Here is a 12,589-nt window from a genome sequence, read left to right on the forward strand (position 1 = left end):
GAAATATCATCTGTTGAAGGTTCTTGCCATTTCTTGCACTTACTTATACTGTTTTACTGAGGACATTCTTTTCCAGTACCTTTTTAGTTTAGGGATGGGAATGCAAACTTAATAGTGATGTATTTCAAAGCATAATTCCTCCTGATGGAGAAAAAAAGCATTTCCCCGTCGCAATAGGACACGAAATAAAGATGCTTGACTCCAGTCAGAAGGCAGAAGAAATCAAAAGGTTTATTTACAATTCATTCAGCCCTTTTATAACACGCTGTGCTAAGAAGACACGTTATTGGTCCATAGGGTTGACACCTCTCCCATTGGCTCAGTAACAAATAGCAAACAACACCTCCTCTTATGGGAAAGGAGTATTGTTCACACAAGGTCGTTTTGGGAAAAAGAAAACTGTTGAAAAGTTTCTGTTGGGAAGAGCTAGCTCTTCTGAAGCTCAGAAAACATCGAACCCACATTTCCCTGTTTTGTTGTTAGTGAAAAAAAAATTATTCAGAGGAATCTTCAAATTTTTTTTTTGCCTAGAAATGGTAATTTCTGAAGCTGTTACTCATCCTGCTACACTTAAGTTAGGGGAGGTGCAGAGGTCTGAGGGTGCTGAAGGGGTTTGTGTCATTACCGTGTGCTAAGGCAGCGTCTCCCTCTGTGCAGCCCCTGGCCGCAGCCATGGCCACGGAGATCGGCTCCCCGCCGCGCTTCTTCCACATGCCGCGCTTCCAGCACCAGGCGCCGCGGCAGCTCTTCTACAAGCGGCCCGACTTCGCCCAGCAGCAGGCCATGCAGCAGCTCACCTTCGACGGCAAGCGCATGAGGAAGGCTGTCAACAGGAAAACCATCGACTACAACCCCTCTGTCATCAAGTATCTGGAGGTCAGTATGTGAATGATCTGGTTTTGTTTAAAAACCCGTTTTTTTCCCTTCCTGATACTTGAGATTGTGCTTTTCATTTTCCAGTCTGGATGACCAGGAGATCGGCTGCTGTGTTTTCAACCTAAATGACAGATGCTTGTAAATTTGGTATATTGCGAATCAAACAATGACGTTGACCATTGGCAAGAAAACTGCATGTGTTGTGTATTTTGTGTAAATACCTGCTTTTGTGTTTTGTCTTGAAATTCCAGGTTGGTTTGTATTGAATATCTTATGTTGAGCATCTTGTGTAATGTGTTCTTCCTTTTCATAAAAACTAGTTATAAATAATGTAGTCGTTGTAACTTTTGTTTTGAAATAGAAATTTCCCAAAATGAAAGATGAAGCATTTTACCCCTTCCCCTCCAAAATCAGGGCACTAAAATGTTTTCTCATCATTTTACTGAAGATCTCTTCAGCTGACTGTGTGGCCTCTGAAAGTCATTTCTATACAGTTAGGAAATAGAGAAAAACTTAACATTTAAGTTTTATTGAATAAATGTTTCTAAAAAATGGCTTATTTAGTTCACCTAATGGGATGGCATTACTTAAGAAATATAATTTTCCCATCCAAAATTTATGAGTACTGGATGTCACTCTGTATGACACAGAATGAAATCTAAATACTTGCATTGTTGCAACTGCAAGAGCAGCATTGCAAAAACATGATGAAATTATTCCATCTGCTATGGCCCATGCATGATTATAGTTTGTAAGTGTTAACAGTTAGAAGGTTTTCTTAATACCTAATCCATTATCTTCCAAGATCTGTTTGAACATCAAACATTTTAAACACATTCTTATGTTTTAGGAATACCCCAGAAGAGATTCTCTTAGTAGTGGACTATTCTAAAAAACAATTCTAGAAGTCCAGGACCTTTTTACTGCAGCAGGAATGAGCACCTTCAAAATTCTGTTTCCTAAAACAGTAATAATGTAAAAAAAATGGACGTCAGATCTCCATCTGCTGGCTTCAGTACTATCATTTAATGTGGTTCTAGGAAAAAAAAAAAAAAACTAACCAAGAAAATAAATAATTTGCTCCTGGCTTAAGAAGTTGTAGCAAACTGTAGTGGTGCATGCTGGGAATGTTTAACCTAGAATTCTAACTTGTTTCCAATATGGCACAGATTCACATTGGTAGCCCCTGTGGCACAAAGCCAAATAAGTATTTAATTCTCAATTCATGAGAAGTGTTTGTGAAAAGGTTTTGTTTGACAACTCACAAAATTTAACTAATTGAAGGCATTGTTGTCCCTTGGTCTTCTAAGTTTCAGCCATTTGAAAGCATTGTCTTTCTGCCTGGGCTGCAGAAGGTCCTTCTGTAGCTCGTGCTGCTCTGTGGATTTCATGGGGAGTTCATCAGTGCAGCTGCTGTTGGTGTAAATTCTTGTCCTGAGTATAAAGGTTTGACACTGGGCAGCAGAGTACCACAATACTGTTTGTTCCTTGTTACATAGGACTGCCGCGCTTCTGGAGTTGCTTCAGTCTGATGAAATTCACACTTTAAACATTCCTGACTCCTTTTCTTATGGAGTATAAATTCCACATGTTCCTTTTCCTGAGTCCAAAGTCTTAACACAGTTCATTCCAAAATCCTTGGAGCACTTTTGAATATCCCACACAGGATCTTCATGTGTTTTTTATTTTCTGATATTTAACAATGAAGTACACTGTCATGAACTAGGATTTGTTTTCTTCTTTCCAGAATAGAGTATGGCAGAGAGACCAACGAGATATGCGAGCGATCCAGCCTGATGCAGGATATTATAATGATGTGAGTAATCTTTTCCTATTCCCTGATGAAGTTGTGCAAATAAAGTTTGTCCAGAAAATAGGAAGTATTCTGCATGTCAGCTGAGGTTATTTTCCTATCTGTAAAAAGGCTTAAAGCTATGAAGGGTATCTTCACCCTGCATTATTTTGTTCTGTTGGAACCCGTGTCCACGAAGGGACCTTAAAGTTGGACAGGCTTTTAATTTCTGTGCATAAGAACTTCCATAATGCACTGAGGTTGCAAAGCTGCTTTTCAAGATGCTGTTTCTGGCTGTTTGAGTTGTTAAGTCATGCAGACTTGGAAACACGTCTACCAACTTACTTCTGGTAATATCCCTGCAAGTGGTAACCCTGCTTTTCCAAAAATGGGTTTTTAGAATGTGTTCTTTTCTTGAAGTTTCTGATTTGAATGTCATTAGTAAATCTATTCTTTCTTCTTTTACAGTTGGTCCCTCCTATAGGAATGCTGAACAACCCTATGAACGCTGTGACAACAAAATTTGTTCGGACATCTACTAATAAAGTAAAATGCCCAGTGTTTGTTGTCAGGGTGAGTACAGTGTTGGAATTACTTTGTTGTGTTGTCTTAATTTAAAATAGGCTGATTCTTCAAGGTGGCAGTTAAAACATCTTTAAATAAAAATAGCATGTGCAGTGCATGGATACTTCTGTGCCCAGTCTTTGTGTGGAGAGCTTTAGGAAAATAAACGGTGAGGTCTGAGTACACAAGAGTTCCTACTCTCAGAGTTTGGGGTGCAGTTCCCACCTTCCTTATTGCATTTCAGAGAGCTGACATGTCTTGACTCAAAAGAAAGAAAATCTGGTCTCTGCTGTTTGAGTCTCACAGCAGCTTTTAACAACTTTTCCATGATGTCACAAGTATTGTTTAGCATGAATATTATGTGCTAGAAATGCACAATAAGCCGTTTCTTCTCTACAACTAAAGTTTTTCATTGTTTTTATAGTGGGTTTTGTCCTTTTCAGTTAGAAAAGTCAAAACTCTGTCCTTCAGGACAGTTCTGCATTTTTGCCTTCTCGCATCCTCTAGAAAGTCATTCAGAAGCTTCCATTTCACAGAGTCCCTGAAGAAACTCATGGTTTATTTGGAGAATTGTGAAGAAGTATTTGCATGTTATATTTGCACAGTTTAGTTAAATGTTTCTTTTGCAGTGGACTCCTGAGGGGAGACGCTTGGTCACTGGTGCATCTAGTGGGGAGTTCACTTTATGGAATGGACTGACTTTCAATTTTGAAACGATATTGCAGGTAAAGTAATCTCTCAAGTTTTCTTTGTATTTCCTTGAGGTCTTGGAGCATGTTTTAGGAACACATCTTCACCCTGTTCATCACGGGTCTGTGGTCTGTGTGGTGATGGGAGCCTTAGAGGTGTTTTATTCTGCTCTGATCCCATGTCAGGCCATGGCTACAGACAATTCACATAATGCTTCTCATTCCACCTCCATCTGCTATTTTAACTGTTCTCAAGAATGTACTATGAGTATTTGTAACAATAAAGAAACACTTCAGAAACGAAGTGCAAATACTCTTGCTATTTAGAAGACCATTGTGTACAGAGTAAGGGATTTTCCCCCCCCCTCAACATCTTGAATGTAATTAGATCATCATTGTTCTCATTTCCCCATTGCAGCAGTTAAGTCAGAACTTTAGTAACTTCAGTGTGTGTGTGGATCAGACAGTATTTGAATGTGTTTGCTAGAAGTTCTGTTTCTGAATTTGCAGGCTCACGACAGCCCTGTAAGGGCTATGACTTGGTCACACAATGATATGTGGATGCTGACAGCAGACCACGGGGGATATGTGAAATACTGGCAGTCCAACATGAACAACGTCAAGATGTTCCAGGCACATAAGGAGGCGATTAGAGAGGCCAGGTTTATACACAATATACCATTTTCTGTAGTACCTATTGCCATGATTAGACTGTTCTCTAAGTGTATTCTGGGTGCAGAAATGCATGGGTTCTGTCAGATTCTGGGAGACTTCCTGCACCACATAAACACAGTATTTCCTTTTGTTTCCACATTCTCACCGTTTTGCTGGCACCTTTCTGAACTAGTATTGTCCCAGTATCCGCCTCTGCAATATGTTAGAGATGTATTTGTCTGCCGCATTTTGCACTGGTATTCTTTTCATTTTTATATGGTGACGATGTGTATCAGTTATTCCTTTTTATACGCACTGTGTAAGACGACAATTTCATTCCAAATAAAGAATTCAGTCTTTAATAATCTAACTGAATAAAATATAAAGCCTTCAGAAATAAAACACCTGCATAGTTCTCACAAAATAATAAAACACTAAATAAAGTGAAGAACTGCTTGGCTTGGTGAAGCCAAGACTTCCAGTAATACTAAATACCCACGCAGACTGCCACATACAGAAGTCTAATGTTAATACTGAATGGGTTCTTCAAGCTTGAAACTGTAAGAAAGCCATTGAAAAGAAGACTGTAGGATATTCACTTGGTTCAGTGTTGATGCCTCAGTTGTGCAAATGTCTATATAAAAATCAAATCTAAAATGATACGTACCAGTAAGATGTAAATGAAGGGTGTTTCTAGAGCAAACCTGCATATAATTTTTAGTAAATGTTTTTAAAGTAAGCCTGAAGAGAAGCTGCAGATCCCAAATGGCTCTAAAACAGTGTTTCTTTGGGTTCAGGTGCTGGCCCTTGGTGATAAAGGTTCCCTGCCTCAAACTCGCTTTCCACTAAAGTCACCATTTTTCTTGGTAGGGTGCAGCATTTTCTGCCAGAACTTGGTTGTGAGAAGTGCTTACTTTGGATTCAGTTACTGTCTGACTGTCATGGCCCTGCACTGAATTTCTCTACTGCTTTAGACCCTTTCTTGATCATAAAGATCTAGGATTTCACAAGGGCTCCCTCATGGTCTTTCACTGCACCAGAAAGAAAGTTGAGTGCCTGTCAGTTGTTGGAGATGTTCTGGCCCTATTCACATGGTTAAATAACTCCTTGCTTTTCCAGTGACTTTTCATCAATCAATGTTAACTGCTGAATCTGGAAGCTGCTTATGTGTCCGTAGGATTCTTTCCATGTTGTTGGTGGGGTGTAATAAGAGGGTGTGTTTCCAGATTGCTCTTATAAGTGGTATGTTTGTTTTATATAGGGTTGTTTTTTTGTTTTGGTTTTTTTTTTTTTTCCCCCCAACAGTTACACCAAGTAGCATTTTCCTGTAACCAGCTTTCCCTTATTTTTTGCTTCTCTGCTGCAAAGCACCTGTGGCTGAAGAGGAGTTTTTTCCTAAGAACTGTTCTCATGTGCTTCTATGCAGTGTCACTTTCTTGTGGTATTACCAAACATGAAAATCTAGGGTGACGGTTACCAAACCATATTGATGTTGCTTCTCATCCTGCAGAGAAGGCACTACTGTGTGCAGTCACAGATAGGAAGGTGCTAAGAATAAATGACAGATTTTTTCCTCATTTGACAGGGGTCTGCAATGCAATAGTAATCCCATGCTAAATTCATGTCTTGTGGTGAAGTGCCGTTTGGCAGGCACTGTGTTCACTTAGAAGTGCCTATGTTCAAATGCCTCCTTCAGTGTATAACACATTACAGTATAATTTTGCCCTGTCTGAGAAGCATAGATAATCTGTTAAATGCTGACTTCTTTCCCCTGCTGTGTGTCTTCATGTAACAGTTTCTCACCCACGGATAATAAATTTGCTACATGCTCTGACGACGGCACTGTTAGAATCTGGGACTTTCTACGTTGCCATGAGGAGAGAATTCTTCGAGGTATGTGTACCAAAAGTACTGATTGGGGTATTTCAAGAGGGGGAAAACCTTTTTTTTATTTTTTAAACTAGGTGTTCACAATACAGAAGTATCAGCTTGTCTACAATTTTTCTCCTAATGCTCCAAACGAGTTTTTGTTTGGCTGCTGCTATAAGTGCCTTAAATTCAGAGAGGCTGCAGTTCACAATGGCATTACACTGTTTACTCTCCACTTGAGCTCTAAACAATGGAGGTGGATAGAAGAGCAGTTTGCTGCTCCTGATCAGGTAGAAACAGGTGTTTCTGGATCAGGAATACATTTATTTTTCTCCAGAGCTTAATCTTTGTGACAGCTCTTATTTCAGAATATGCATCATCATGCAGAGGGTTCCATTCTTTTCACAGGCATAACTTCCATTCTGATTTCTTCAGAGGCAAGGTGGTAATTTCTCATTCCTTAAGAGGAAGAGAGTATTTAAGTAGAGAAAACAGGTAAATTTTGATCACATCATTTATAACACAGGCAAATAATCTTAGCTATGGTTAAAGTTTCTGTCCAACATCTATGTACACTAAATTCTGGTGCCTTTCCACTGGCCTTCTTGAACCTTTCTCTTGCTACAATCCTAATGAGCAGTAACAGTAGTTTCTGACAGCTATTCCTTTTTTGTAGAGATGTCCAAGGTACATAATTTAATAAGAGAATATATTAAAAGACTGCTGTGAGACTGAATGCTGTAGATTTGCAGATAATCTGCAAAGGAGGTTTGGAATAAAAACATGGGCTTTGAGTTATAGGTGTGTGAGCTTGTTCAGTGCTTTTCTAAATTAAGGATTTTTTTTTTTTAATCATGCCTCCGACTTAGACCTGCATTCCATATTTTATGAAGTAGAGCCCTCCCTGTTCCTTTTGACTCTTAAGGTCTCCTCTTATTCTACAAGCATGTTACTTTTAAACACCACTGCTTTGTAAAGACATTGAGCTTCAGCATTATTGCAGTGAGGATATTAACATATTTAGCATGGTGTCCATAGGCATTATGGTAGGTGTGTTCTTTGCAGGACCTGGCAAACAAATTTCTAGGTTATATAATTTACACCTGTTACTCTGGAAGGCCTCAAACAGATTTGGGACTGTTTTGCTTGATGCTTTACAAAGAAATCATTCTGCCCTAAACATATTCTGTACCCTCCTCCAGGTATGTACTAATAACCATGTGGAGAAAATAGGGATTACCTCCATGCAGAATTGTCAAGGTTATAAAAAGTCTTCCACTTCCTTCAGTGTTCTGTGTAAAGTAGAAGAGCATTTCATTTAGGCTCTAGAGAACAGAACTTGCACTAGAGTTTCTTCTGTGACCTTGTGTATGTTAACATTTGATTGTGAGTAGACCTCAGATAGAATTATCCTATAGTTTCTTAGTTTATCCATCTCAATATTCAATTTTTAGTTTGCACATAATTCTATAAAGAATACATTTGCTTCTCCTTACATCATCTAACCACAATACGCTTCACCTTTCGTGTAAGTTGGAAGTGGTTTGAAAACTTGAACATCTTTGTATAAAATTGAACAGGGCAGATTATTCCTTGTTTCTACTGTCAGATAAACAAAAAAACTCCAAACCCCAACGTAAACTCAAAGAACACCAGCAAAAAAATCCCCCACACCAAAGCAAAATAATACCCGAACCCCTGAATATTTGGGAGGATGTCTCTGCAAATACACAGGTTTGATTTGGCTTTGGTCTCTAGGACTGGTTTTAAATATGGTCAGAAGAGCTGATGGATAACATAATTCTCTTGGTGGAAAATACAAGCTTTCACTCTTTTATTTGGAGCTTAGTGCTTATGGCTTTAGGATACTGATCTTCAGCTTTTGGCTTCTCCGTGTGCATTCTGCTTTTACATACTTAAAAATATGACCTGTAAATACTTTGCTGAGTACAGCCTTCCAGTTGTGTAAATACTCATGCCATTGCTATCCAGTTAGTGATCTGTAAATTAAAATTTTTGTGCCACTATGTCAAAGGGATTTTATGTACATTTTTTAGATCAGGGACAATGCTGGGAAATTATTTTTATTTCCTACTTTCACACATTATCCAGCTATTCTGCATAATATTGGTGCTGTGTAGTTGAAGGAGTTCTACAGTGTCCTTTAGGTCCAGAGTTTCACTTCACATGTTAAGGTGTTCTTCAGGTTGTCACGCAGAATTATAAAAATCAAATGTAACTATCAGTTTACAGTCAGATGTATTAATTAAAAAGATCAGCACTCACAGGGATAATATGTCAATGTACTGTTGTTCTTAATGATTTTTCAGCAACAAATTAAGGAACACATTTTAAGAAACAGATTTGAAGATTCTAATGGTAAAGAATGCTTTTAAAGCAATTCTGTAGAGGGTATTAAAGTTACTGGGCTAAGCTTTGCTGATATAAAAAAAATTCCTCAGACTTACTGCAGGTGCTTTTGCTTGCACTGGAGCAAACTAATATTTATTCCTATTGTTTATTGCAATGGTTCCCTTAAAAGTGGCCTGAAGCAGCAATTCTAGACTTACCTTCTGAAGAATATTGTAAAAAACAATGGAAGTAGTAAATTACATAAGATGAAATCTTAAGGTTTTCCTGCAGTTCCCTCAGCTGTCTGGAATAGGCTACTCATTTTTCCAGCAGTTTAACCTGTGAATACATGGGCTGCATGAGAGATACACTTATTAACTGTATCCACTTGCCTTTATTTCCTCAAAGTGAACAGAAACAGGACACCGCCCTCCAGGGTTCTTTGTACCTTACACCAGAGGTTCTGAGTCTCATTTCTTCAATCTCCAAGTCCCTTTTTGTGGGCCAGTTTTTCACTGCTTAATTTTGCTTTGGCTGTTGTTTCTACCACCATAGCTTTCCAGGGCACAGGAGGGGGAGTCTGAGCATTTTGTTAGCAGTACATGCAGATTTATCAGGATCCTTTTTGATTCCCTAAAGAAATAAATAGGATTAAAATCTTACTTTCTTGTGGAACCATCTTTAAGTAATTCAAGTGAATTAGAAGAACTTGTAGGTGGAAGTGATAGCACTGAGTGTCATTGTTTCCCCACAGCCAGGTCCTGCCTGGCTTTTCTCTTGAGGTAGAGCTGCTGTGGCCCTGGTTTTACACCAGTTGCTTTTCACCTCTGTGAATTTCTGTCATTTCACCATCTTGATGATGGTGATGAGTGCAGTTTAATGCACTTACTAAAATAAATAGGTGGGAACTTTAGTGGTGTTAAAAAATTGTTCTTTTAAAAATAGGACGTGGAGAACAGGCTATAGTATAGCAACATTTTATTTTCATGACAATAATCACTTCCTCTGAAAGGCATTTCCAATAAAATGCTTTCAGATCTTTTGTCTTAACTGTTCCAAAGAAGTTAATACTGGGAACATTTCTTTAAGAACATACACATGGATGACTTTTAATAATGCAAAAAGCATCTTTTGAAAAACTGTGCAGTACAACATTAGTGTCCCTCTATTTATATGAGAAATTAATGCTATTGCTGTTTTTTAGTGGTGACAGTTCTGGGTAGTGTGTCTGTGCTGATGTGTTCTTGAGAACATTCTGGGTAGTCATTAATAAACACATGATTCCTTAATTATTTCCGGCATGACATCGTGGGCTAGGAGGCTACAAATAGATTTTGGATTTCTCAGTTCCTCTGTCCTTTCTTCTCCTTCCTGTCACAATCACCCAGAATCCAGTAGAAAGGAATGCTTGGGAGGACTGTAATGTTTTCATTCTGAAGTGAGATGAGCTCTGTATTCCCAGAATTTCAAAGGTTGCCTACTTTAAATAGGTCATTTGGGGAGGATGACTCCACCCAGCTCTCTGAAAGATGATGTAATCCTTGCTTTTTAAAATACGTCACAGGTACTTTTTCTAGTTTCTGTCTCTAAAATAGGATGATACACTGAACAGTCTTTCAGCCAGTGTAGACTTGACAAAACATTTGTCTTAGCCTAATTCAAACAATTAAAGGTGATCAAGACTTCATTGCATTCTGCCTGGATTTGAAATGTGCAGTTTTTAGCAACATTTAATTTTGAACACTATTGCCCACAAAATAACACGTGTGTTTGTGTCTGCAGAAGTCACAGTAATCATGGTAAACAGCCTTTTCATCTGCTCACAGGTTCTGAAAAAGTGTTTCCACCTCTATTCATACTGAAATAACTGAGGGATTTATTCCTTCCTTCTCTTCCATTTCTTAATCTTTATTAACAAACAATGTACCCTTAAGCTGTTTGAATCTATTGTCTGGTTTGTATTCTCTGCACTTTCTGCCTGAAAGGGAAGGATCTCTTTAGAGTTTTTTTCTTCAGTCAAATAGCAAATCCTGTACTTAATTTAGACACGAGTTCCATAGGTAAAAGGAACCTGAGGACCAGAACTACATCTTGAGCTTGGTCCCTCACTTCTAAACATGCATTTTTATCCAGCTCTTAGCCTTGAAGCAAGTACTTCTAAGACTGTTTCCTTTTCTTGGAGTATAATTGAACTCTACATTGGATAATTTAAAAGAAAAAAATCCTAACACTTCTGTTTCCAACTTTATTACCTTTATATGAGGTTGGATTTTTCCCCTTCTCCCAACAAAGAGAGAAAACTCAGCAGAAATGCATGTATGTGAATACCATGTTTCTTGTAAGGAGACCTATTTTTTAAATTCTTAGGGAGTTTTTGTGGGGATTACTTCTTTAGACTGTTGGGATTTCAGGTATGTTTTAAATGGCTTCTAGTCTACTGATGCATCTCTGCATGAATATTAGAAGGTTTTTACTCAGCACAGAAGCTCAGGATGAGATGTAACCTGGCTGACAGTGACACCAACCATATCAATGTAGAGAAGGGAAGTCCTTGAATTTTTGAACTTAAAAAGATGATCTGTTTTGGAATGCTGGTGTTGGACCAGCTCAGTCTCCTCTTGGTGGGTTTTTTGTTTTCTAGCCGGTGTTGCAGGTCTCTGATCTTTGTCAGTCTTTGTTGCCAAAGCTGAACTGGGGGGCAGAAGTGTTGCAGCTCAATCAGTTGAGGAACAGCAAATGGCTGTGCTTTTCATGTGCATTGGGCACAAGAAATGTTAAGGAATTGATGTTAATAGTGAATCTGGGAGAGGTTTTTTCCCTACACAGACAGGATAACTTGCCCAGTCTGTGATACAGGAGCCCTGTTCTGCTGCTCATGTTATGCCAGTAATCCTGCTGCTGCTCCTTTGATTTTTTGTGCATGGTGGGCTCTTCATAGTCTCGTGCACTTTTCTCCTCTCATTAGGAAATGTCTCTGCCTTTGTGAGATTAAAAGTTACAAATATTGTATGCAGTTTCCTGCTTCGTAAATGGAAGGCATCATACAACATGTATTTCCCTAGCATCTTTCTCTACACTTTGTTCAGAGTTAAGTAGCACCATAGACTTGGAGTGTGAATACTTACACCCTTTCCTGAGCTTCCAGCTAATTTAGTTACTGCTGCTTGTTAGGATGGTGGTATAACCTACATTAGATGGGCAGAAGCCCATTTCTTGCTTGAGGCTACTGAAGTGTTCAGGTGTCTTCTGGTAACTCTGCTTTATTCCTGGTAATGACTTTCAAGATTAAAGTGCATTGGTTTTCTCTGCACAGGAAACTTCATTATAGGTAGACTTTATTGAAATACCCACTTCTGTATGTGTTAGAAGTAAAAATCCATCTGAAAGTTGAGAAAGTACCCTGCTGTATTGACTTCTATCAGCTTTCTATTTGTGAAGTGTTCTGGATTGAGCAAAAATTTGGGGTTGATCCACTACATTGAGGTGCTTGGTTTCTGTGATTAAAAGATGGTGATAAGGTGATAGCTTCAGGTTTTTGCTCTGCTTCGTAAAACGATTCCAGGAGAATTAGAGGATATTGAAGACTGCTCTTGGAGCTGGTTGCACCTGATATGCCTAAAAACTGTAGTTCATTTTATGAGTAGTCTACAGCATACTAAGTCTCTTAAAGTTCTGATTCTTATCTAGAATCTGTGTTTTCAGATTCCTGGAAAATTAATAGGAAATACATAGAATTTTCAAAGAAGGGGTGAAAGAGATCACGAGACATGAACCACAGCACTATGTAATAAAA

The 12,589-nt window shown here is 38.5% G+C and overlaps 1 protein-coding gene across 3 annotated transcripts in view; it reads left to right on the forward strand.

Moving 5' to 3' along the window:
- Window positions 1–12,589, forward strand: part of WDR33 (WD repeat domain 33) — a 66,596-nt gene that overhangs the window by 15,675 nt on the left and 38,332 nt on the right. For 2 of the 3 annotated variants that reach the window (XM_066194013.1, XM_066194011.1), the window contains exons 2-7: window positions 658–876; window positions 2,624–2,692; window positions 3,137–3,241; window positions 3,862–3,957; window positions 4,432–4,583; window positions 6,371–6,468. In XM_066194013.1, the coding sequence (XP_066050110.1) occupies window positions 673–876; window positions 2,624–2,692; window positions 3,137–3,241; window positions 3,862–3,957; window positions 4,432–4,583; window positions 6,371–6,468 (724 nt within the window). In that variant the 5' untranslated portion in view covers window positions 658–672. Of the gene's footprint in view, window positions 1–657; window positions 877–2,623; window positions 2,693–3,136; window positions 3,242–3,861; window positions 3,958–4,431; window positions 4,584–6,370; window positions 6,469–6,852; window positions 7,370–12,589 lie in introns of those variants that run through there. The other variant, XM_066194012.1, reaches the window with a different exon arrangement.

Source organism: Chamaea fasciata, unplaced genomic scaffold, assembly GCF_029207755.1.
Source record: "Chamaea fasciata isolate MVZ Bird 193981 ecotype frontalis unplaced genomic scaffold, bChaFas1.0.hap1 SCAF_11, whole genome shotgun sequence".
Taxonomy (NCBI): Eukaryota; Metazoa; Chordata; class Aves; order Passeriformes; family Sylviidae; genus Chamaea; species Chamaea fasciata.